General features: G+C 41.2%; 1 protein-coding gene across 1 annotated transcript in view; it reads left to right on the forward strand.

Moving 5' to 3' along the window:
• The window catches only part of ADAMTS20 (ADAM metallopeptidase with thrombospondin type 1 motif 20), a 1,292,194-nt gene that overhangs the window by 219,955 nt on the left and 1,044,445 nt on the right, over positions 1 to 27,794 (forward strand). Inside the window, exon 6 of the mRNA XM_069228834.1 lies at positions 13,106 to 13,325. Within this exon, the coding sequence (XP_069084935.1) occupies positions 13,106 to 13,325 (220 nt within the window). The remainder of the gene's footprint in view (positions 1 to 13,105; positions 13,326 to 27,794) is intronic.

Raw genomic sequence — 27,794 nt, forward strand, 5'->3', positions numbered from 1 at the left:
ACAAGGATATTTATGTACATAGTAGAATCAAATTTGATCAAATGGTGTCTATGTGAGAGATAAATAAAAGAAAGTAATAACGTATTATTTTGAAGAAATGTTATAGAATTGCTGTTTTCAAGCCAATGCACATACACCTTATTGTATATGAAAGGCAATTATACCCCAATTAACATTTTGTAAAATCTGTATTTGAATTAAACTGTTTGTCATATTACAAAAAGTAAATTCAAAAGACTTTTCCTTTGAGGACTATGATCATACTATTATTGATATAAAAGGGAAGTGATTCCAATTCAGAAATTATTTTACAATAGAAAGGTTGCAATTGTCAGTGGCTATAATACTTAGTCCCACTCCACTAGTAAAGTTTGGTACGCGTGTCTGCTGTCCCCCATAGGATGCGTTCCATGTAAATACCTGTCAAGTTTCATTTCAAATATGTAGCCTAAACTGTTAGAAAATGACTTGAGGTATATAACATGAGAGTAAACATAATGCACTTTTATCGAGGCATACATTTGGAATCGAAGGGAAAAGTCGGAGGATGGGCATTAACCCTTGACAGCCCGGATGCTTGTGCACTCCTATTCCTGATAGTTTCTTCAAAGGCTACACTTATCTTATGCAAATATTGGTGGGGCAGTTGCCTTCATATTTGCACATTGGTGCTATGACCCATATGTGCATGTCTTAAGGGCGTACTTGGTATACCTTTCTATGACGTCTATGTACATCAACAGGGCAGTCATACAGTTACAACCGAAGGCTTACCAGCTCTATGCTCGGTTTTCCTTAGGCCAGACGATGGATTGCTGGATTGTGCAATAAGGTCCTAAATTTGAAAGAAATAGGTAAGTGGTATTTTATAGGAAGTAACAAATAGATCCCGCTGTTGTGCCAATAGATTGTAGAGGATTTGCCTTACTTACTTTCAGATTGCTAGTGGCTTATTGAATGGAGGTAAACAATGCAGACCTGGTCGTATTTTACTTCTAACAGCGTTCTAGTGTTGCAGCAACATTCTTTCAGTGCACATATAATGTCACAGGTAATGATTTTACGTCTGGTTTATGTTTTTAAAAGTGCTTCTAGTCTTGTGTTGAAGACATTTATTATGGCCATGGTGCCAGCTCCTGGATGGAAATCCTTTCACTAGACGAAAGACATCTTTCCAACACTGTTATAACACTGTTTAACACACATTAAGAGAGGTCAGTTGTAATTAATAGTATTTCAAGCCTCTCCAGTGAGAGATAATGTGGAGCTTTAAAGAGATATGTGGTTTGGACTTCGGCCTAGGGAACTTTTGGCCATTATAATCACCGAGCATTTAAACAGAGTCCCTCGAATTATCGATTGAAATACCTCACTTTTACAGACGCACAAAATACGATTAGAATGAAATAGTTGGGATAAGAGAAGTTAGCTTATTTCGGCAAGTTCTCCTTCACTATGATAAAAATTGCACACATGAAAAATACAAGTGAAATAAATATAGCACTAATGCTTAGAGAAGCAATAAAGTAGGGGCAGCAAGTTAGATATTATATATATATCACAATAACAACAAAATTGTTATCACCCTGGAGGGAGGGCCCCTATAGGTCTTTGTGAAGGTTTTCTGAAGGGAGATGTTTTCTTTGAAAACATGTTTCTGTTTGATGCACTCTAGGATGGGGGGCTGGGGGAGGGTTGCCACACCGAAAGAGGAAAGGAGGGATGAATAAATCAGAGTCCTGCTTACTGTCTTTCTTCATTGGTTATTAAGAAGGTAGGTCCTCTTTAGGATTATTAAGAAGATCATTCCTATAGGCTTGCAATGGAAAGACATAGAGTTGTCTTTCCCTCTCACCTGCCAAGGAACATAGATATTATTAGAGAGAGGGGCATAGTTTCATCAAACCCTCTGCCATAACAAGAGTGTTTGGAATGCTGGTTTGTGCCCATGGAGCTCAATGATTTAATTTGACTATCTTTAAATATTTTATACAGTAAAGTGTCCGTAGATCACTTCTTGTAGTGTTTTGTGTTTGTGATGTAAGGGACCATCATTCCTCGTATGCTGCTACGTGATTATATAGGAGTTAGGGGTTTTGCAATGCATGGGAGATGGTGAATATTTAAAGAAGTTCAGCGTAAATAGATTCTGCTTCCAAGTGAGTGAGTTGGTAGGCATGGGTTCCATCAGAGGGTGTCGCCCCCTTCGCTATCATAGGAAATATTATGTAAAATAGAAATCAAATCATTTGTAGTAGAAAAGTACAATTTTAAGATAACAAGTAAACCACAGTAGCTATTATATACAATTCTGAATCTGCAATCATGAACTCATTCTATACTCTCATGATGCGTGAAATGGTCTACCCAGAGATTCTGGGGGAAGATGTGTTTAACTTCTAGACAATTTGGCAAAATGTCATGGGGATACGGGTAGTCCTTTACCAACAAATTGACCAAATTCCACAGCTTTTACTGAAAGTTCAAATAAAGAGTTTAAAAAAGAGTATGCAATTTGACATAGCCTCCTATTATCTTTTAAAAATTTCTGTTGCATCTTTCTTCATTCTATTTTTTACCTCATTTTATTTACCCACCCTGCCTAGTCCACATAACGTTTCAGTCAGTTCTCATTAAAGAGATTCTGCTCGCAGGGAGCTATGTTTGAACTTGAAAAGTCTCAAAGATTTCATAATCTCAGTTATCAGAAAGCAAAGCTATTCCTATTCAAAAGCTAGGGCTACTATTCACACTACACATAACAGACACAAATGTAAGTTTACAAAAACCTTACATTTGTTGTACTATATAGCAGCAGTCATGATAATGTCATAAAAGATAAATATAAATTATACATTACCTCTACGTTCTCTTCACATTCCTTGCTTGCTGGTTTGAGGCAGTTCTGCCTTCGTAGACAGCTAATTGACAATAAAATACCAAAATAAAAAGGTTCCTCTAAAAACAATTCTCCAGTTCTTGTCTGTCTTCTCGTAACAGCTGCCACCTGTTTGTAGAGTGGTGGGTGTGTCAGTAGACTTTTAAATACCGATTCAGTTGAACTAAAACATTGGTACTCAAAAACATTTTCCTAGGGGCCAAAAAGTTGTGTCTGTGATGTGACTTAGGGCCGCATTGATGCCAGCATGGTGGAGTTTTTGAGGGAGGCTACCAGGGGTAGGGTCAATGCCAGTAAGGTGGGTGTAGGAGAAGCGAAGTTTATACATCTACTGGCTGAATTTTACAATGTGAAACCAGAAAACCTGGGGTTGAATCCCAGCTTCCCCAGTTACCAAACTGTGCGATCCTAGACAATTACTTTATTTTACTTCCCCCCTTTTTCTTTATTATCATATATAAAAGGACGTCAAAATACATGACCTCACGATATGCATTGTACAAAACTTTCTCCTGTGTTTGAATTAATAAAGTTGATAATATATAATAGTAACCCAGCCCAAAGAGTGCACTTAAAAACTGACTTGCATCTTACTTCACTAGTGACATTGTTGTGAGGGTGGGGAAAATAATTAATGTTTTTAAATTCATGTTTGAAAATTATCACTTTAAAAAAATACTTTTCAATTCAGTGATGAACTAAGGTGACACTGTTCTGCATCTCAATGAAATACACTTAATGAATTTTGAAGACATTGCATCAAGTTTTTACACTTTTGCTGAACGATGTCTTTAAAAATAAAGGTGTTTCTAATGTTAACCTAGTTGCCTCCTTTGTTTAACTTCAATTAAACTTTAATTAAAGGAGTGCATGTATATTGAACTTCTTTCTCAATGTTAGTGGTGAGTCAAGAAAACAACAGTTCAGTGCTGCTGTTGACACATGGGGGCGCATGTAAAGGTCAGGAGGGCAGCATGTGGCCCCCGGGCCATACTTTTAGTATTACTGTACTAAAAGAAACAAAGGGTTAAGATGAAGTATGTGGGCCAGCTCTATGCTATTTTTACCTTTTCCCTGTTGAGGTACGCCATTCCAGAGGGCAGCTGGGCTGTTATGGCAGTGATCCCTTGCCTCAGCTACAAATCAGTCTAGTCGGCTGGATGTGGCTAGGATTGTGATTCCCTGCCAAAGGGAAACATTGGATGCTGAAGCTACACAGCAGTCATGAGCCCAGTCAAATTCAGTGATGGGGTGATAAGAAAGAATATAGGTTGCCCAGAGGGGCCACAACCTATGTCTCTATTCATATGTTTATGGGAGCGACAGTTTCTCCATTTTTGATTGGAGTTATTGATACGGTTGGAAATTGGTGTTTTGGGGGGGCACCAGTGTTATTATTAGCCGGTTTTAGGGAATTGCTTAGCATTTTTATTTGGCTAGATATTCTTTCAGAAATTAAGTGTGTGTTTCACTTTGGAGGAAATACATTCTTGTAAGAGGAGATTTAGCTCTTCCTCCTCTGATGATGATGAGGGTCGGATTCTAGCTAAAGCAATCTGGCCTCCAGAACTGACTCAGCCTCCAGCAGATGAGTCAATGCTGATGACAACAGATGACAACAGAGGAGGTCTGATTGACACTGTGGCGGGTAATGCTTTCAAAGAAAATGATAAGCGAAAAGGCTCCAAATGAAGGGTGGCACATGATTCATCTACTTCAGATGAGGAGTTGCCCTCAATCTCTTCAGAGAAATATGTAAGGAGAAACGGGGTTCCTGAAATGTTGGGACATATTAGACATAACCTGGGGTTCCCGCACCTCCCAGGTCAATGTTAATTTATTTGAAGATTCAACATCTGCTTGTTGGAGAATGGAAAGAGCAAGATCGGGTGTCCGTTCCTCGTTTGCTACAGAAGCTCCACACTCACGAGTAAACCAATGAGTCCTTACCTGACTCTCTTAAGATGGATGCTATTTTGACTCTCATTGTGTGAACTTCCCTAAATCCTGAAAACTGTTCTTCTACTGATGCTCCAGATAAAAAGGTGGACAGCTCCTTGAAAAGGGGTTTTCAGCACAGAACCTTTCTGACATCCTCCACTTATGTGGCCTACTCGACGCAATCACTGGTGAAAGATTTTGATGGTTTGCCAACTGCAATCAAAATGGTTCAGATTGCTCTGATCTTCTTTTGGCTATGGAGCAACATTCAAGGCATATAGCCAACATCTCTTCAGATATCAGGAGAGCTTCCTCAGTTGGTATAGGGGTTCTAGTGGCAGCTAGATAGAGTCTCTGGATTTATAACTCGAAAACAAGATGCCAGACTCTTGGTGTTGGGAGCCTGGCTTGATTGTCACCAAGTCTGAACACCAGGAAATGCTTAAACTGGAAGGAGTTGGAATCTTGGCATCGGTGTCTGTAGGGGGGGTTTATTGCAGATGTCAGGTGGTGTTAGATTGCATAGACAACATCACAGCCAAAGCTTATCTGAACCATGAAGGACAGACAAGGTTTTTTTCTCTGGTAAAGATTTTGGAGATATTATTCTGGTGGGCAAAGAAGCGGCTCATGTCAATATATCACATCACATTGCAGGGGTCTCAAACAACCTTGCAGTCTCCGTGAGCAGGAAAATTCCTTCTTTGACAAACCTCTGCCTTCATCCAAAGATCCTCTTTTGGATTGTCAGGAAATAGGGAGTGCCAGTTATTAACCTATTTGTTACCAGGTCAAATGCCCTGGTGGATAGATATTGCTCCAGAGAATGGAGGATGATGCCTGGGAGGTAAATGCAGTGACCCGCAGTTGGCCTTTTGGTCTTTTTTTTGCCTTTCGTCCCCCTTGAGGTTTCCTGTCAGGGTCAGCTGGGAGATAGTTACAGTACTTCTGAATGTGCCAACATGGGCTCACTCATGTTTGAATCCTCTCCTGACATCCTTAGAGAAGGAATGGAGACTAATCTCTAGGTCGTCCCCTTTGGTATTTCCTGTCCTACAGTGGGAGGGCCTCCTGAGGCTCTGGCTAGTGGCCTGGAAGCTAAGAGTTTGGAGTTGAGGCAAAGTGGCATTCCTGACTCTTTGGTATCAACTCTACAAACATCTAGGTGATCATCTACTTTGAAGTCCTGCTCCAGCCACTGGTTTTCCTTCAGTAACTGGTGTAGCTCAGTGCATTTGGACCCCTCTACTGAAGATCCTTTCCAAGTTAAGACTTTTATGCAGGATGGAGTCTCATTGGGCCCTAGAATTTCCATTCTTAAACTTGAGATGGGTGCTATAAAGGCATTCAGAGCATCCAGGGGGAACCTGCCTGATCCTACTAGTATAGTTCCTAGGCTTTTAAGGGATTGCTCAATCTCCATCCTGATTCCCTGCATCACTTCCCTTTATGGGATCACCTTTTAGTGTTAGTGGCCCTCAAATTATCATCCCATTGAGCTATTGGAACAGATACTTCTTAGGACCCTGACATCAAAAATGTATTTTGTAATGACAATTACCTCAGCAGAAAGGTTGGGTGAATTATCTGCTCAGAAAAGCACCCTTTTTTGCTAAATATTTGAGGACAGAATATCTCTATGTCCTCTACTTTCTCTTTGCCCAAAGCTTAATTGACCTTTTCACCGGGAACAGGAAGTGGTTCTTCCACAGATATTCTCGTCCCCGGCTTCAGAGGATTAGGGAGATCTTCAGAAGTTATATGTTAGGAGATCTGTACTAATTTTTCTAGATGGGAGTCATTCCTTTAGAGTTTCAGTGTCATTATTGTTAATTTAGGCCCCGCACAGAGAGACATGGCTTCCTTTAGCCATTGGATCTTGGACTTTGATGTCTGTGGCCCATAGATTTAATGGTCATTATCCCCTTTGGGATGTACAGGGTAGATCTATCCACACTAAACCCACCTTTGTAGTAGAGATTAATGATGCCTCAATTACAGAGACTTGCAGGGCTGTGATCTGGGCTTTTTAATCTACTTTTGTTAATTATTGCAGGATCTCACAGAACCTAGGGCCAGATGTATGAAAATATTTTGCACTCACAAACGGTAAAATCGGCCGTTTGCGAGAGCAAAATAGTGGTCTGCAATGCATGAAAGGCATTCTCAGACCACAAAGAAGAAATTGCAAAAATTGCGTTTTTTTGCATTGTGACCTAGATTTTGCGAATCCAAATTTGCGATTCGCAAAATCCAGGTTGCAAGGCAATGCTGCAAAAAATCACAAATTGCGATTTTTCGCAGAATGGTATTTTGCACATGCAAAATACCATGATCTGCAACCAGGTGGTAACGTGGTGCAAAATTTAAAAATGCAGTAAAACTGCATTTTTAAATTGAACATGTAAAGCACACATGTCAAAAGGGCACCTTACATGTTAAAAAAAAAAAATTGGGGTGCAGGAGAGGGGGCCTTAGGCCCCCAGCATCCTGGCCTTTTGCATTTCCAAAATTGTGATTTCTGGTTCAGAAATCGCAATTTTGGAAATGCAAATAATTCGCAGCTATGGGCCAACAGGCCCATAGCTGCGAATGGGGCCGGTATCGCAATTTGCGATTCGGTAATAGCATTTGCGATTTTTAAGAAATCGCTATTACCGATTTGCAAATGTGATACATGGCCCTTTGCGAGTCGGTAATAGCGATTTCTTAAAAATCGCTATTACCGAATCGCAATGGGCCGTGATCATACATCTGGCCCCTAGTTCTGGACAATGTTCTTGGTTGTAAAATTCTAGCTGCTATGAAGTAGTAGCAATTTTTGAGCTTGTGTGCAGATCTGATTAACCCTTATTTCTGAAGCATTCATATTACAGTTGTCCTGGGCGTTCTTTGACTTGGTACACCCCAAACCAGTAAGTAAGTAAAGTGAGGATGATGTGTCAAATACTTACTGGAAATCACATTACTACAAGTCCGTCCTCACTTTCCTTACTTATGTCTCTAATTCTCCCCCTCCCAAATTTTCCAGCCAACTGTGAACAGAGACATACTGTGTGCTTGGAACTGACAGGGGGATTGTTGGGGGAGGGACTCCTTTATTTCAGTATTTTATTAGCAATTGGATGTCTAGGGAAGCAGGACTGCCTCATGCTAGTAATTAAGGAAAGTGAGAAAAGACTTAGAGTGATGCGATTACTGGTAAATAATTTAAGCACTATCCCCACATTTGTCATTGAACATAGACGTAGCAGCAGGTGCCCTATGGCTCCAAGTTTAGCTACGTTATGATAATGTAATAATTTTGTTCTTTTAATATTTTGATAATACACTCCAGCAGACTCTTACTTTAGGGTTTATAAACTCATCATTTCCTACCTTTTTTTTGGTTACTGTTAGGAAGCATTGTATTTTTAAGCTCTTATGCCACACTCACAGAGCCTTGTATGGTGAGGGTCCATTATACCTACATACAAGGTTCAGGTTTTAGCAGCCAGCCAGAAAACATAGATCATTTGACAAGGCACTAGTTACCCCTGCTCCATACAGACTACCCATTGTGGATGAGACTTTATTTCCCACCTTACTCCTTACCACAGGAATAATTGGCCCTTATATATTCACTCTTGTCATACCTTTACTGTTTTTCAAAGATTGTTTAAAATCTCATTAGTTTAGCTAATCAGCTTTTGTTCCAGGCCTGCCTTCTAGTTGCTTATCTATGTATTAGCCTTTAGCCTAGAGTTACTCCTGACGATCTGAGCTTTTCACATTCAATTAAATGCTGATGACATACCATAAGCTTACATTTGTAAATTCACAAGCTTGGTCCACAAATGCAAGTTAGACAATGCCACCATTGTCTCCACCTTTAACAGTCAATTTTTTAATTCCCCAACTATACCTTGCAACCCCCCCCCCGCATGCACTGCTTCTGACCTTTAGTTGTCTGCAGGTAGGGTTTTGGCTTTCTGAAAGGGTGCTGGTCACATGCAGCAGGGGCTTTGTCATAGGAACTGGGAAGAGGCCATGCCCTATAGCCCACCCCTGCTGCACATGGCCTACAGCTGTGTACAGTGGGGTGTGGCCTACATATGAGTCTGGGTGCAGGGACCTACATCCAACCCCTCAGCCTCCCTAGTATGCATTCGGAGCTGTGTGGTGCACCTTGAAGGCCAGCACCACAGAAATATCACAGTATCATGAATAAAAATATTTTTTTTAAACAAAGAAAAATAAAATGTGATTTGGTTGTCCACAGTGGGACGGGGGTCAGTGGAGTGTTGGGTAAAAAGACGTGGCAAGACACTAGGCCCTGTGGACAACCGTCCCTTTCACTCAGGAAGGTGGGCTTGGCCGCAAGGCCAAACTTGAAGGTCTACTCCCCACTGTGTATGGCCAAAGTACAGAGAAGGGAGTTCTTCACCTGCAGGGGTTTGAGCACAGGTCCTGGGCAGAGGCAAAGTCCAGCCACCAACCCTACTCTGCACACAGCCAAAGGCCTTGCATAGTGATGGATTGGCTGTCTGCGTGAGGTTGCATTCAAGGCATGGCTGGAAGCCATGTTTAGAGGGGGAGTTGACTGCATATAATTTTTTTTTTAAAAATGAAATTCACTGTCAAAAATCAAAGGTTAAATTGCCATTATATTTAGCTGTGGTTATAAGTTCTTACATTCTTTAAAAAAAAAAAAAACTCGGGAATTTACTGAAACAAAAGTTAAAATGACATTACAGTTAGGTATGGTAATAAGATATTAGCTTACGTTCAAAAGAAATCCTTGAACTTCACTGAAAAAAGCAAGGGTAAAGTGACACTAGTGTTAGGCATTGAAATAACACAACAACTAATGTTTTAAATACAAAATAACACTGAAATTCTCCAGTTATAGTTTACTGAGCTAGCTATAACTTTTGCACTCACTATGCACTGCTTATGAAAATCACATATTACATCAATCATGGTAGGAAATCCACCTTGCATGGCCATCCTGGATTTTTGTCCTTTACTGGACCCTATTTTGTTTTTGCTATCTTTATCATTCTCGGCACTTTACCCCTGCTAACCACTAATAAAGAGCCTGTACACCCCTTTAAACATGGTTAGCTAATTTGTATGTTTATTGCGCCTATACGTCTCTAGTATAGGATGTATAAAGTTTAACCAAGGCATGGAAGTTAAATGCCACTAGTGGACTGTTGTACCCATTGTGCCTTCCACTACAGTGAAAAGAAATCATGGCCTCAAGCCTACCTTGTGTAGCCTAACTTCAGCAGTTCATCCTGTTAAAATAACCCTATGTGTCAGTTGAAAAACCTCATTTTTAAGTATTAGTAAGTCAACCTTAAGTGAACCTTGTAGCCTATAAGGTATGGTGCATGGTATTTAAAAGGTGGACATATAGAAAATTAATATTACCATGTCCCTACAGTGACAGAGCTCTAAAAGCTATTTTTACTATGGCAGGCTTAGCTGTACTATGTAGAAAACCAGAGTTCAGATAAAAGTACTAGTACTGTATCTGGGGAATGGGACCATCTAGAAAAATAATATAATGAAACCACAATTTTTAATAGGTATTAAAAATCCAATTCAGTGGGTAAGTCTGATTTTTAATAAGTATTAAAGGAAAGCTAACTTTAGAAAGCTGCTCTTCAGTTGTCTGAACTGTTAGAAGACTTAGTGGCATAAACCTTTGCCAGTTCATAGAATGTGTTCCACCTTGAATAGTTGTGAAAAAGCTGGAAAATGCCTCCCAGGAGCAAACAATAGGCCGACCTGAATGGGCAGTGATAACTCCTCTGAAGTCCACAGAATATACAGTGTGGGGGCTCTGGGCATCCTTTTTGACACCACACTGTCAAATCCTGCTTGACAGGTTGGTTGAGCCATATTTATCATACGGGGCACATTTGAAATGGAGAGTACAGGATTTGATGATAGTTCTTGTGGATCCTCTGTCTTGTTGCTGAAGGACCCTGCTTTTGTCCTATCAGAGTTATGTCTCTGGATTTTTTGTGGGTACACTGCCTGCCTCAAACTGAGTTTTAGTGTTAGTTGTGGAAGGTTAATATTAGTACCATAGAACACTTTCTACACACACACACCCAACCCTTAGAGCTCCAGTTTAGTTTGGCTGAAGACACTTGCCATCTTAAAAATGCACTGACACATGGCATTCTTGCCCTGTTTGAAGTAAGGCAAACAGGAACTCCTCAAAAGGTGAGTAAGGTTGGCCCAGGGAGCTTTTACACAATTGATTAGGGCATGTCCGTGAGTCATTTCCACCCACTAGCTAGTGCCATGCATAAATGTGGTGCTTCCAGGCACTTACTTCTGTACCTGCAGAAGGTCAGCAAAGGAGTGGGCCTGTTGTCTTTGATGGGAGAAGAGCAATGAAGGACTGGACCTGCTCTCTTTGTACTCAAGTCAAAGCAGTGTACTCCAAGGGTCAGTTGACTGACCTCATGTGTTGCTACAGGGATACAGTAAGCTGTCAGAGGCCTTTTGCTGTAAGTACCAGCTGACCAAACGCTACTGGCCTGATGTGCCTTTCCTGAGGTTCTGGGGACCTTAGAACTTTTCTTTTGTGGCTGGTTGGGATTCAAAAGACTAAGTTAGAAGGTAAAATCCTTGACCCTGATGAACCTGATTGGTGTATCCAACCTGTGCTCCATTGCTGTGTGCTTCAAATCGTGCCTAGGTCCTGGTTTACAGCGACCATTTACTATAATTTTTTCACTTAACATCTTCAAAAATTATTTATCTATGGGTCCCCTTATTGGATTTGTTGTCCTTTTGGTGTCATTTTGCTTTATACATTTTACTCTTTTTTCTAATTCAGTTTGGAATTTTTATTGTTTTGCATTTTTACTTTATTACTTTTTTGGGACTGCATAAATACTTTACAGCTTGTCCTAGATTAAGGCTGTCTGCTATGTGCCAAGGACTTTAGTAACTTTGAAGGTTCTCCCTGATAAAGGCAATTGTTATACTTTGATGTGGGTTGTCATCCACCCCCAAAAATAATCCAATTTCTCACACAACTCATGGCAGTTTAAATGACCTCCTTGATGACCTCTCGAATAACATCATTGATGATATCCTGGTGTGGTACAATTCCATTCAGTAGTTTTCAAGACATCAGTGTAGAATACTTTGTTCTTAGGGGCCTGAAAGGGTTAAAAGATAAAGACAGCTGGACTGTTAATGTGCAAATCTTTTGCAGACAAGTGACTCCCCTCAGGATTCACAAATCCAACTAAAACAGTAAAGGTACATCAAGGGTTTATTTTGCTTTTTCTTCCATCATCCACAACAAATGTTTTGCACTGTGATTGGCTGGCTGTCACAGAAATATGTATGTTGTAGCTGCCATTTCACAGCAAGGTGCCCCAAGCATAGTGTTGGGGAAAATAAAAATACGACATAAGAGAGTAGGGTGATCATATGCTGATCTAGACCGAGGTGGATCATCCCCAAAGGGACCCTACCTGGACTTTAAAATGTTTTTATTGCAGTGTTTATGAATCCCGGACCCTATCTCAGTTCCGCAGACCCTGCTGAACTCTCAGTATTTATTTCAATGTGTTAAACTCAGAAAAGTTCTGTTTTCGTCCTAGACGCATTTCACCTAGTTTCACCTGGTGAACTTTGTGTGGAGAAGTAATGCTGGATCTGTGCACGAATTGCATACCACATGTAATACAGATTTTGCCATTAAAGCCTCAATCAGCATTAGCGGCCCAATTACATGAGAGATTGAGTCAGCCCCTACTCAGAACATGGAGAGTTAGGTTTGATTGTCCACATATCTGCACATTGGGTGATAAAATGAGAAACTGATCTCTTTTTTCCGCTGAGGTGGTCAGATTTCTAGTACAGCTTTTCTGCCTATGTGTGAGCAGGTTTACTTTTCGCACATGCTGATGACAAACATATCACATCCCGATTGTGCATATCTTACAATACTCCAAGGATATGATGGGAATTCCAGCCCTCTTGGCCTGTAATGCATTGAAGGCATAGGGTATCTCAATTTACCTGAAAAATAGAGATAACAAAGTAAGCTTGGGAATACCATCCCTGACATCGAGACAATTGCAACTTTGATTGAAATACTAACAGCATTTGAAGAATGGGTGGTACGTTGTTTGCTGTTTTAGTCTAATCAGCCAAAGCAGAACTATTTTATGTATTCTTTTCTTTTTGTGTTGCAGACACAACCCACATAAAAAAAAAAATTCCGCTGTTCCCGAATGCCAGCAATATTTATGAAGATCTGGCTGTTTTGCAGAAGACGGCAAGTTTGTGGTACTCTTCAGAAAATGACTCGAAAGAGGCTAATTCGAGCCAATCCCATTCTCGAAAGAAGAGATTTTTGTCATACCCAAGATATGTGGAAGTCATGATCACGGCTGACAGTAAAATGGCGCGCCACCATGGGCGAAACTTGCAACATTATATTTTGACTATCATGTCAATAGTGAGTAAAATTATTGCCTTTTATCAACGTGTTGAACGATGCTTCTAATATTGAATGTATATGAAACATTTATGATCTAATGCTTCACAAAGTTTAATGTAAAATCTGTCATGCATAGGCACTGCAATAATGAAATGATGTTATTATGCATTAAAGTGTTCTAAAATCATTTTGATAGTTATCAAGCGTAACTAAATGTTCATATTTAAGGTTATTCTGTAGCCCTAGTTGTATTTTGTAAGCTGCCCTTGATTCATGACAACCCCGTTTGTGCTGCTTTGAAGAAATCTGTTTAACTGACAACCTCTTGTGAATGGTAAAATTTGTAACTGGCTCAGAAGGCAAACAAATGTAGTCTGCAGTCTTCTCCGTGGCTCCCTCAGTCTCTCCCCCGTTCCCTTTTCTTAAACAATATCTTTCTTGAGTGGTCAAATTTGAAGAATAGATGGATTTTCAAAAAATTGCTTTCGGGTGCCAGATGAGGAAAACCAGATGTATTTTAGTCTTAATTAATAGTTTGTTCATCTCTTGTCAGAAGGTAAACGTTTTATTCAATTATAGCCACATAAGTCTGCTTCACAAATGTTTATTCTTTGAAATGTTCCGTATCTGACTGGTGGGAATCTTTGCTGTATGTAGGTAATAATGAATAATATCATTGTCTGCTTCATATGTCAGCTCACGTTTAACATGTTTTCTTAACTTTTGTCCATTAAGTGTGCTTGCCTTTTACAACCTTTGAGTTTGAAACTGAGAAATCATGCCCTTGATTATGGAACATCTTTGACTGATGTTTCGCAATTTACAGGGAGTCTTTCTAGTTCATGATGTTTCTCTGAGCCATTAATACTACAAAAAGATGAACCATCATTAGTATACGGTGGTGAACCATTCACACTAAAAAGCATTGGGCTGAACTGTAAATTTGAAAATCAATTTTATTTGTGAGTGCATTTATTTTGGGTTGAAGACTTTCAAATCAGCACAACATTGCCATTGTTGTTTTCCTAGTATCAAAAACTGATAAATTGACGTTCAAAAGTTGATAAGTTGACGTTGCCTGATAGTAGTATCCCCTTGTAACTGATGCATAACACATCATTTAAATACATTTTATTATGTTTACAAAAGTAAGACATTTGTATGCATAAAACATTGAATCAGAGTGAAGACAAAATTGTCACGCATGTGAAAGGCTTCACACAATCTATTCACATAGCTTAACATAGTCCTTTGTGGGACAGTGAAGTAAATTTTCGGAAATTTGCTCTGATCCTATGTCGGAATTGTTTAGGTGTGAAGTGTGAGTGACCAGGTAGAGGCTCTTGTCTCTTTGGATGCTGCTGTTAGCAGTGTGATGGAGGATGAAGATGTGCAACAGATAGGCATGCAAATTATAAATATGGTAAGAACTGAAACATATAGGAGGTCATTACGACCCTGGCGGTCGGTAGTAAAGCGGCGGTAAGACTGCAAACAGGCCGGCGGTAAAAAAAATGGAATTATGACGCGGCGGTTACCGCCGTGGTCATCCGCCACTTCACTATTCCAACCGCCATGGTGGTGAAGACCGCTGGGCTGGAGATTGCGGTCTCCAGCCCGGCGGTCGTCACTAGACCGCCGACGGTATCAGGACCCTGCATACCGCCATGGATCTCGGGTGGTTGGGAACCGCCATGAGATCCATGCCTGTAGGCACTATCAGTGCCAGGGAACTCCTTCCCTGGCACTGATAGGGGTCTCCCCCACCCCCGCAACCCCCCACGAATCCACGCCCCCCTGCCACCCCCAAAAGTGGCACAACCCCCCTCCCCACCCCGACCCCGAACATGCACATATACACACCCCTACACGCACACCCCCCCAACATGCACATTAACACACCCCTACACGCACACATACACCCCGATAACACATACCCGCACACATACAAACAGACACGCACACTGTCCGACCCGCACACATTTCCCATACACACAGCACCCCCGCACGCATACACTCACTCACTCCCTCTACACTCTCACACGCACACCCCCATGCATGCACACAACACACAACAGCCCCCCACCCCCTTCCCTCACGGACGATCAACTTACCTTGTCTGTTGATCCTCCGGGAGGGGACGGGATCCATGGGAGCAGCTCTGCCACCAGAACACTGTCACCAGAACACCGCCACACCGAATCATGGGGCGTGATTCAGTAGGCAGTGTTCTGTTGACGTGGAGGTTGAGCAACCTCCACTTTCCCACCATCCGCCAGTATGGCTGCTGGCGGCTTTCCATACAAAAAAGGACGGCGGCCTGCCAGCGGTCATAATAGGTGGCTCAGAAGACCGCCACCACTGGCGGTCTTCAGCACGATGGTACCTCGGCAGTCTTGCGAAAAGACTGCTGAGGTCGTAATGACCCCCATAGTCAGATACACTGCACCAGCCTAGCCATGGTGGCAGCAGTGTGTGTTTATACCATAAAATTAGGGTAATCAGAGAACACCCACTAATCCATAAGGCGACATGAACAAAGTAGAGTTGCTGACAGATTAGTAAAATATTGCCAGACGTGGCAAGAAAGTCAGCTGGTGACATGAGACGCTCTATGCACCTTTTCTAAAAGCAGGCGTTCTGGCATCTGCTGATCAAAGATATCACGTGAACATGAAAATGTGGAAGAGCTGTAATGGTTTACAACCTGGACAGAATGTACACAATCATTAAGAAGGTCCAGATTCCTCCTATTCCACCTAGGTTAAAAATTTGAACTGGGCTTGACGCCCCAAACCCCTCTCCAAAGGTACATAAAGACAGACAAGCACCAATTAGGTAAGCTCTAGTTTATTCATGGCTCAGCCCCTAGCCAGATTGACACCAAGCAGATGCATTGGTGAGAGACAAACCCTTGGTAGGTTGCCATCCTGGTATTGCAAGAGTGAATCGACTTGTCACATATTTCTGTTTTGTCCTTATTTCTACGTGTGATCCCAATACTTTTCTTAGATCTCAGAGACCCTTGCTGTTTCTAGTTTACTTGAGAAGGCATCCTTCTCTCTGGACTTTCCTTACAGAAAACTTACTCTTATGGTATTAGTAGGGAATTACATTTCAGAGTAAAAAAGAGACAAAGTGGTGAAAGGAGACTTCTTTGTTTCAGCTAGGACAGCACATGGCATTGATTTGGTAGTTCTCCTTTGTTCAATCTGAGCCCAGCTCTTCTCTGATCAGTGAGCCTGGTGAAAAGCAGATTTTATATGTCTCTACAAGTTAACTTTCATCACAACTCATACTTATTAGGATTTCTTCTTCCTGCACCTTTCCAATTCCCTACCCATTTCTCTACTCTTTGATAAAAAAACAATAGTAGCCAAAGCATGTCTTTTACTGCTATAATCAACTACTAATTCCACCTCTGTAACACTTAGACGTGTGTTCACACAGACAGGGTTGGAAAAAAAGGTGTAGGTGTTTCCATGGAATACAGGAAAGTCTATAAATGCCACACACTTCTGATGGATGAGCTGAAGAGGGCAGAAGCTCAGGCTTTAGTAAATCCCCATGTGCCAAATGTTCCATCTTTCGTGTTTTAGTATATCACCCCCAGGATATGCAGGTGATTTTATTTCATCACTAGATCTGGCCATTGCACCTCAATGTGTTAGCTATGCTAATTGTACAGCACTGGGCAACTTCAACATGCATTTGGATAACATGGTGGATCCATTGTCCAATTGCTTTTTAGAGCCACTAGTGACACTCAACCTTACAAGGTCTGATATGGATCCTAGGCACAGGGCAGTTCATGCCGTAGACGGACTCCTGTCTAATATTGCGGTCCAGTGTCAGAGCTTGGATCAGGTGGTAATGGTCTGATCATTTCCTACTCCCATTTTCCTGACCTCTCCCATTATCTGCGAAAGCAGAGGATACACTCAGGATTTAGGGAAGAGACCATGGAATAAAGAATCAATCCCTGAACGTCAAGGTATCCTTAGCTCATCCAAACTAGAGCTCTCAGGCATAGTCACAATGGATGGTAGGGCTATTAATAAATAGCTAATGGAGGCAGCCAATAAAGTGGCTCTGATCATGACATCTCGGAAGGGCACTCTGTCCTGTTTCGCTTGCTGGTTTTCCCAGGAGCTTGTGCTTGAGAGAACAGTGTGTAAAAAGCTAGAGAGCTTGGCGACACCAGTACAAAGTGGTTGACACTGCACATTAGAAACAGGCCCTCAATACAAAAATATAAAGCAATCATCTAGCGCTTTTTATTACCAATGTATCAAGAAGGCCGACAACAATGAGAAAGATTGTAGCAAGCTTCATGGACCCGAAGGCGACGGCACCAATCTTTGAGAAAAATCACAACTTTTGTACAAGGCTGAGTGATGTTTTTGATGACAAGATCACTAAAATCCAGGCCAACCTATTGAGTCTCAGCAGTTTGGACCCTGACACAATATCCAGTGATATTCCAATGCCTATAGCGAAAAGAAAGCTGACGCCATTCCAACCACACATGATAAAGGAACTGAAGGCCCAATTCGCAAGCTGTAGATCTGGGTCCCCCTATGACCCATTTCCCCTGCACGTTCTGAAACGAATTGCCGGCACCATTCCACCCTCTTACCATGAGTCATTCTCAGCTTCTCTCTGTTCTAGGGTAGTTCCAGACTCTTGGAAGAGTGGGATGTAATTCCCTTACTCAAGAAGGTCAATGTCGACCCTAAGGTTCTTGCAAATTTTATACCTGCCTCACTATTACCAGCAGCCAGATCACAGCTTTTTTAACAGAAGGCAGCCTCTTACACCTTTCACAATCTGGGTTCAGGGCACGACTTAGCACAGAGACAGCACTACTGGAGATTTCTGAGTCCATCAAAGCAGTTTTGGACTCAGGACTCAATGTAGCTTTGGTGTTATAAGACTTGGCAACATCATTTCACACTGTGGATTACGATATCCTGTTACACAGGTTGATGTCCTTGGAGGTAGCTGTATCAGCTCAGAGCTGGATGTGCTCCTTTTTGGAAAATAGAGATCAGGTAGTATGGATGAAACCCTTCTTCTCTGGAGTAAAGCCTTTGAAGTTCGGGTTCTCAGGGTTCCTCCCTGAGTCCCACTCATTTCAATGTTTATATGACACCACTAACATTTCTGGTTGAGTCTTTCAGCATCAGGGTCATATTGATGATGATGATACTCAGTTGCTGCTTACATATGATGGAGACAAACAGAGGTTCTGTTGTTTTGGTCTGACCACATACTAGGGTGGACAGGAGCCTGGCCAAGTAGTAACTCCCCCCACCCTCCCAAATAAGGTGACAAGAAATCTGGGTATTTTATTTGATGCATAACTCTCCTTTAAAGCCCAGATTGTGAAGGTAGTGAAATCCTGCACCTGGATCCTAAGAATGCTCAAGAAATTCCAGAATTTCCCTCCATGTAAAGTGCAAGTTATAGTGGACAGGGCTCTGATTCTGCTGAGGTGTGCCTATGTCAATGTCCTGTATCTAGGAATTCCAGATTGTCTTCTACAATGTCTCCAGGTTGTACAGAACTAGGCGTGTTCCAACTCCTCTATAAACTGAGCAAACATTCCCCTGTCTCTCAATTTCAAGAGCAGCTCCCCTGGTTAGCAGTTTGTAAGCGTATTATGTTCAAAGTGCTTATAATGACTCACCAAGCCTTCACAATACCGGACCAGTTACTTGGATGAGATGATCAGCAAGTATAGCCCTGATAGGTCCCTGCGTTCTAGTAATGTTTGCATGTTAACAATCTACCATTTTAGGAAGAAACTTAAAGGGGGTGCTACCTTCATGGTCTTGGCCACAAAAAACTGGATTCAGATGCCGGTCTACCTGAGATCCATTACAGAAGAAGAAACCTTCAAAAGATCCCTGAAAACCTTCTTATTTAAACTTTAAACAAATGTCACATACCGGATTGCTCATACCACCTTCCTCCTGTATGACTAGTGCCAGAACACTCACTGAGTAGCCAAACTTTAAAGCTGAACTGACTGTCATACTAGTTTTGAAAATTTTGTGAAGATTCGTCATGCGGCGCCAAAGTTATTGGCAAAACAAAAAAAAGGTCTTCCTATGGAAACTTGGTCCTAACTATAACTACCTAGTGGTGACTGCTAGTAGGTAATATAAATATATACATATTACTGTATTATATTACTCAACTTGTAAACAGTAAGGAGCAGGACAATTAGAAAACTAGAGCAGCAAAACAGTAATAATATAAAAGAATTCTTAATGTAATAGTGATGATTTTAAGGGGGTTCAATGCCTCAGGATTCATTTGTTTAATATCCACTGAAAGTGACATATTCTTTTGATAGCTAATTGGATCAATTTAAAATATGCTCTGTCTGATCAATGGTTGTGACACACCAGATCCCACTATGCTGGAAAAAAAACTTTACCTGTTCTCTCCCAATAAGTTGTTACAACCTGTAAAACAATGGCAAAGCAAGAGCTACAAGTCTACCTCTAGAACCATAAATTAACTATACACCACTGAAACCTCTGAAAAAGAGATTTATTTTGCTAAAAGGGCTGTTAAACTGACAAATGTCCAATATTTCTTCCCATATCTGCATCCAAGAAATGTTCATCTTAGGACTGTTGAAAGCATGTAATAAATCATTATTAGATTTACTACTGAGCAACCTCTATCGTTGGCTATTAGTTCCAATATATATAAACATATGTGTGTATTATGACAGAAAAAATATGCAGTTTCTAGCAATTAACTTTGGATTATATTTTGTTCTGTGAGGAAACAGAAAATGCATTATTTTAATATTGTTTGCAAAGTAGTTCAATTTTAATACTGAACTTAGTGACAAAATGTTCTAATTGTTCATAACAACAGTGCCAAAATCAAACCAGTGGGATTTATGGGCCACATTCTGGGAGTTAGAATTCGATAAATCTGTAAGAGCATTTTCAACTACTTGAGCAAGCAAGTGATATTTAGATCTAAAAACATTTAAAACATTATATTGGGGTTGTAATTCTTGAAAAGGTAGACAATGACCATTTATAAATAACTGATCTACAGTTATAATACATTTATTAATTTATGTGAGCCAAAGTAGCACTTTATTATTGTTTACTACATTTTTGTAGAATCTCATATAGGATAAAGCATGCATGTGTCTCATTCAGAAACTATATTCAAGAACAAAGAGCTGGCCGATAAACAAGAGTAATTGACTCCACCTTTCTCTATAGCTTACTTAAGTTTGCCCAGGGAAATATGCATCTATTTCTTGTTCCATAAAAATTCTTACAATAAGCTTTCGAATTGTTGAAAAGTGTCTTTGGTAGTTTAATAAGTAAAAATATAATTTTATTTGCATTTAGTCTGCCATGACAAGAAAAGGTCAGACCATTTCTCTGTGAGATTAGACAATTTATTTTTAAGTTCCCCTGTACTGAGCTGAATGCTTTCTTTGGCAGAATTAGAATACTAGATCTCAAAGCATTTTATCTAAGTATGTTTCCAAGTACATCCAAGGATTTAAACATATCCATGTTACAGAATTTATTTGGTAACCTAACTTCTGACTTGTGAATATAAGTCGGAATTTGGAAACCCTAAGAATTTGTTTTAATTCTTTAAAAAAAAATAGAAGAGTCAGAATTAGAGATATATAATAGCAAATCATTGCCATATGCAGAGATTTAACATCTTCATGTTTACATTCTGTAAAATCGTGAGATCTGCATATTTTGTCCAAAAAGTGTTCCAAAGACAAAATACACATTAAGGGGTGTAGGGAACATCCTAGTCTTGTTCCTTTAAGGAGTGGAATGAGGATTATGGCGGTCATTCCGACCCTGGCGGTCCATGACCACCAGGGCCGGGGACCACGGAAGCACCGCCAACAGGCTGGCGGTGCTTCCTGGGCTATTCTGACTGCGGCGGTAAAGCCGCGGTCAGAAAAGGGGAACTGGCGGTTTCCCGCCGGTTTTCCCCTGGCCCAGGGAATCCTCCATATGGGGATTCCGACCCCCTTCCCGCCATCCTGTTCCTGGCGGTTTTTACCGCCAGGAACAGGATGGCGGGAACGGGTGTCGTGGGGCCCCTGGGGGACTGTGCACTGCCCATGCCGCTGGAATGGGCAGTGGAGGGGCCCCATAACAGGGCCCCACAAAGATTTTCACTGTCTGCTTAGCAGACAGTTAAAATCGCAACGGGTGCCACTGCACCCGTCGCACCCCTGCAACTCCGCCGGCTCCATTTGGAGCCGGCTTCATTGTTGCAGGGGATTTCCCGCTGGGCCTGCGGTCACCCGCCGGCCCAGCGGGAAAGTTGGAATGGCCGCCGCGGTCTTTTGACCGCGGTGCGGTCATTCGGCAGTAATTCAGAATGACCGCCTATGTGTTTATTTGATAAACACTGAGATATACTGTAAACATTTTGGACCAAATCCATTCCATTTTACACAGTAGCGATCACCTTGGAGTAGTTAGGATTCATACAGATTTCCTATAATTTTTGACCCTGTGAGTGGTTTTTACGCACTGCCAATAGCTACTATGTAGTTTTGGTTCAGACTGTGTTTCCATTGAAAAAGCATTTCTGATTTGCATGGAACTTTTGACCCTGTGGTCGGGATTGCACCACACTTGGCAGTCTGCTTACTCAGTCAGCTAAATTTTGGCATGTCAAATTTCGTGAAGCTCTCGCCATGGGAAAAAAGTTAAAGGTGGGGGGCAAAAAAACGGATTTCCCATTTATGTTTTACGGGACATTTTACAGAAGATATAGGAAAAGCTGCTAAATGGTTTTACACCAAACTTCGCATGAAAGTTGACATTTACTCAGAAAGTGAGCAGAAAATGGGCGAAGAAAAAGCAGGGAGGGGATAAAAAAACTTTGATTTGCTAATATCCTTGGCGCATGCTTTGTCATGGACCTGTATAAAATTTTGCAGTCCCTTAGGATTTTTAGCTTACTTTTGGTGCATTAAGCTGCATGCAAATCCATGAAGAAAGGGCACCGTTTATGGGGGCAATAACATGTTTTTTTGCTAATAACTTTGATTAATGAATATGCATGGTATTTGAAAGGATGTAAGCATATTAAGGCGAGAGCAGGGATCCTAGTTTTGCAGAAGTCTGATAGGAGGCAAAAGTAATAGGATGGATAAAGTTAAAAGGGCTGTATACAGTGGGGATTGACTAGGCCCTTTTGGATGTCAGTGGGGCGAAAGACTGTGTTCAGTGGGATTTGGTGGCGGGCCTGTCTTTGGCCTGACCTTGTACCCACCGTGCCGCAGTCTGCTGACTCCTGCTGTGCATTATCTTCAGCCAAGCGTACCAATGGCATGTTGTCATAAACTGGACACTAGTTAATGAATTGAGTTACCATGTATATAGTTGCCACTTTTAGGTGGCGGCGCATTTCTTTTTGTATCATATGCTCTATTAATTTAATCATCGACCGGATTTCTAAAACCACACCACTTGCCTTTGCTAATGCGTGTTAACTACTGCACTTAAAAACAGTAGGCTTCAATATGATAACAACTTGTTATTGAATAAAAAAGATAGCAAAATGCAGAACTCACTCCTACTGTTACTAAATGTTGAGATGTCAGATGAATCATAAGGAAAACAAAGCAAGCTAAGGCTAGGAGACAAAGAAAGATGATTGAATAAATTGTAATCAATATTTATTTAAAATGGTTTGTGGATTGTTATATTCTTCTCGTGAAGCAAGCGTAGGTGGGAGGACGAATTTTCAGTCGCCGAATCGTGCAACATTTTATATTTTGCAATTATCATTCTTTGCAAAAGTCTGTTCCTAAATGTGGGTCACATTTATGAATCTAATCATTAGGGTCGAGTTTAATCTTTTCAGGTTTCCATTTTGTTTGACTTGATGAGGAATAAATGGCACAACCATATTTAAAGAAAGTAAGCACTTACTATTTTTATTATCCCATTCTGTGTGCTGATTAAAAAAAATAATAATAATCCCGGTCATAAGTAACCATACAGCTTGCAAATTGCATCGTTTTACTTTTTTTAATGTGGTTCGCAAAAATGGTAGACTCAATTCAGGGAGCTCGCTTGGGTACATTTGTGGATTGTACATGGAGTTAAACGTGCATTTGAACCTTTTATTTTTGTAGATTGGAAACAAAAATGTTCAGTGTAAAGAAATATCAGCCACCCTGAAAAAACTGCATCACTTAAATGAAATGCAGGATTGCAGTCTATTCCGTGTTCTGTGGGTATGATTCGATGGTACTAACACGTTTCAGTGTCTGTATCACTCTATAAATATTAAATTACATAATAGCAATGTGATTCATGGGGTAATTGAAGCACGGAATATTCACACAGTTACTGCAGCTGTGATGCACGCATTTGGAATGACAACTCTGATGGAACCCTTACCTCCCTATCAAACAGGCCATGCTTACTATTACAGAAAAAAAGTCGTGACACATTTTCAGCCCTACTCAGTTTCATTGGTGCCCACAAAAAATAAGCCGAGATTGAATATGTGGATTGGGACCATCCACTTACTGATGCACATGAAACATTTTCATTGCTGCCAGGTAGCTTTAGTCCATTTGTGTCACCTATTGGACGTATTCTGAAAATCTCTTTGCATTCTAGGGCATGTACCAAAATGTTCCTATTATATAATATATGCCAAGTGCTGTTAGCTGTACAGGCAGGAGTACCCAATGGTGTCACATGTGAAATGGATTTATTGGCAGCTATATATTTTTTGTGTACTTAAATATCACAAAAGTGTGCAAAATGTCTAGAGACTCGACTAACCTGATTGAATTTTAAATATCACTAAAGAAGCTTTGCTTAAATTACTATATTATAGCTATGACGCTACCGAACCGCAATGGACTAAAATGTTGGCCTCTTTTTTCTGCTTTTGAAAGATATTTACATCATTGAACACAACAGCATCGACCGTCTTTTTCAAGTGGTCGGAAAAATATTAATATATTTATGTTGTTTGAGGATGGTTTACATTTGGAGTTCCTTTGATTTTCTTTGATGGATCTCAGCCAAAGCTCTCATTACACATTTTGGCACACAAGGCTATAATAAGCATCTGCATCATCTGTCCTGGAAACCTTTTTTTGTTTTCCGATTAATCAGTGTGTTGCTGCTGAGCTGAGAACAATGCCAGAGCATGTGTAAGTTCCTGCTTGGGCATTAAAAAAGCACTCCGGATGTACCAACGCAGAAATAAACTCCATTGATGAAATGGTACTGAAGAATCCAAAGTTGGGATGGCTGCTTTTACAGGAAGTATCTTGAGCCTAATTCCCCAGGACACACTTTCAGTCTCACTGTGCACTTGATTTCACTTAGCCGAACTCTGCAACTTAGATGTTACAGTGGCTTCAAATGGTGGTGTTCTTGTCAGTAGGCGTTCTAAAAAGAGATGCGTACTCCAGAGAGGTTTGCAAGCTTGTAAATGATTGTGAGACTTGTTTATAGTTGTTTCAGGGCACTTCTGAAGGATAGAAGCTATTTTAATAGGATCTGTAGAGTACTAGCTGTGTTTACAGTAGCATAAAAATGTGATTGTATTTTTTTTATTAAAATATTCGAACATGTTGACTATGGCTGGTAAAACACAGTAACCGATTGTGAATGAAAGAGTTTCAAGCCACTTAAACCACGAGAATAAAGGTGCAGCAGGTTATAGGTAGGATGACAGGCAAAGCACATGGTGTAAATCTTGCATTAATTCTCATCTTCAGGCTTCACATTCATGTATTTGATTGCAAACGCCAAACATGTTCTCCATCCTTGATGCTGGGCTTGGCTACAAATGGCCCAGGGGTGCCTCTAATATGTTTACAATTCTCATCATATCTATGACTTACGAGCCTAATGGTATCACTCATTTGAAGTCTCCCCTTAATGCTTTAGGGTCGAGCCTGCGAGTGCATGAGCAAGCGCATGTGTCACGCTTGCAAGACTCTTGTCCACAGTAAAGGGCTTGGAGCCGCTAGCTACTTACCATTCGTGGGCTTACGTGGCACTCTTCTTTACAGCCTCCTAATTCTGGTATAGTTTGCCTTGGTAGAGGCTGTGCATTGCATTTTTTTATAACCACTTTTATTAATGCAAAACATTACTTATGTCCTTTGCCAAAATAGTTCTATGCACCCATACGTTCCCATACAAAAGTACATATTTAATCATTGACATTGATAGACCTCAGCCCATAATGATCTAGCCATTGCTCCCATATTTGTTCATACTTTTGGGAGCAGCTTTGCGCCGCATAAATAGGTTCCCCCAAGGTTGCATACCAGTCCTTTCTGGACTGCCATTTAGCTAGCGTTGGTGCAGCTGTTGTTCAACATTTGCTGGAAATGCCTCATTTGTCAACCAAAGTGGCTGCCCCAATGAGGTACTGTTCTGTTCTCATGTGCCCAAGGTCATCTAAAATTCCCAGTAGTGCTTTTTTGGATTTTAATGTAATTGTGAAACCCAGAACTCGGGATAGAAAGGGCGTTGTCCTTCTCCAATAGTCAGCAATGAGGGAACACAAGCAAGTAATGTGAAAACAAATTGCATCCATGGCAAAAGAGCAAAAGCAGGTTGGGACAGGATATTACCTACATACCATAGGCTGAGGGGGTGAGTTAAGTGCAGTAAAGTTAGTTTAGTTGTGGCAGCAACCCCTCAAAAATGGAGTCTGCTGGGTGAGCTTGTCATGCCACCCCATAGATCGGAGGGCCATGCACCAGGTCAGGAAAATAACTCAGGTGAATACCAGAAGACGTTTGGGGACCAGGCCACCACAAAGCAGGCTCAAGACTTTATCCAGGTTCAGTAGGGTTCATTTAGCTTAGTATGTGGAGTCGGCCCAGTCACCAGCCAGCCTGTCATTGACTAGTATCTGTGCCACCCTAGTGGACAGTTGAAGGTCTGACATTGCCATGTTGCCATCGTACGTTTTCTGGCATCATTTGAAACTGGCAATATGAGGTGGACATTTAGCCCACAAGGAGATATGGACTAAGGAGGCAAGGTCTTTGAGCCACTGGTCAGGGATCACGAGTGGGAAGTTTTGAAAAATGTAAGGGTAGCACAGGAGGATCATCATTGTGAATAGGGCCACATGTCCTAGGATGTTAAGGGGAAAGGCAGCCCAATGCTGCAGGTCCAATCTCCTATTGAGGCTCCAGGTCAGCTCAGGCAGCAATGAGCCATAGATTCCTAAGTACATGAAAATCAGTCGCTATGTAGGATTGCCAGTGCTTGGATGTGTTGTCACTGAGAATTGGTTGTCACTGTGAATCGGCATCAGCAAGATCTTATTGGCATCTAAAGTCTTGAGACCCCTTCGTAGCATTCGATGAGGTGGAGGCAATGTGGTCCTGTTAGGTGTTGATTAAGCAAAGTATTATGCAGGCAAGGGAAACTATGGTGAGGGCAAACAAAAGGGGGGGCAGAGGCACCCCGGCCAGGTCTCCCTACCAATGGGAAAGGAGTCTGAGAAAATGCTGTTCATTAGCACCTCTGTCTGCAAATAGAGGTCAATGTAGCTACAAATTTGAGGGCCAATACCCATGTACATCAGAACAGATTGCAGGAAACTCCAGTCAGGTTTTGAAGGTCTTTTTGAACTCAATAATTAAAAGCGTGCAGCTCTCCAGTACCTCCTGGGCTCTGGCAAATGCTACTCGCAACTGGCAACTACAGTGATGGGTACTTTGGTAGGGCATGAATCTACATTGGTCCAGGAGAACCAAGCTGGATGTCACATTTTAGAAATTGGGTTTTGGGTTGGCAGAGGTATGCACCCGGTCCAAGCAGGAACCACAGTCCTAGTCAAGGCAAGTCATATACACAGCACAAAATAGCCTATGCTCATTATCTGGTACCTTGTCACAGAGCAGGCAGGCTTAACTTAAGAGGCAATGTGTAAAGTATTTGTGCAACACTTCAAACAGTAACATAGTGAAAACACCACAAAAGGACTCCACATCAGGTTAGAAAAATATATTATATTTTTATGAACAAAACAATACCAAAATTAAAAAATTCAATAGGTATAACCAGAGTTATGAATTTTTAAAGATAAAATAAATTGTAGAGCTTAAGAGCTTCAAGCACCAACCGGGGATATCTGGTCATGCTAAACCAAGATAAAGAAACTTGGTTCTAGGATGCGTTGATGTCGAAGCCGAGATGCGGGAAGCAGAGGAGGCGCTGTGCCATTGTCAGTCCTTCAGATGTAGGCGATGCATCAGTCCTGAGCTGCACAAAGTTGAAGATGCATTAGAAACATGAGAAGATGCACTGCAGGCTATACGATGCGCTGTCTGCGATCCTCACAGCAGCAGCAGTGCATTGGAGTCGAGGGAGATGTGCTGGTTCTAAATACCACAATGGCATCAATGTGGAGGTTGTGGTAGTTGCAGCACTTTATAGCCACTTTAAAGGG

This window comes from Pleurodeles waltl, chromosome 4_1 (assembly GCF_031143425.1).
Source record: "Pleurodeles waltl isolate 20211129_DDA chromosome 4_1, aPleWal1.hap1.20221129, whole genome shotgun sequence".
NCBI lineage: Eukaryota > Metazoa > Chordata > Amphibia > Caudata > Salamandridae > Pleurodeles > Pleurodeles waltl.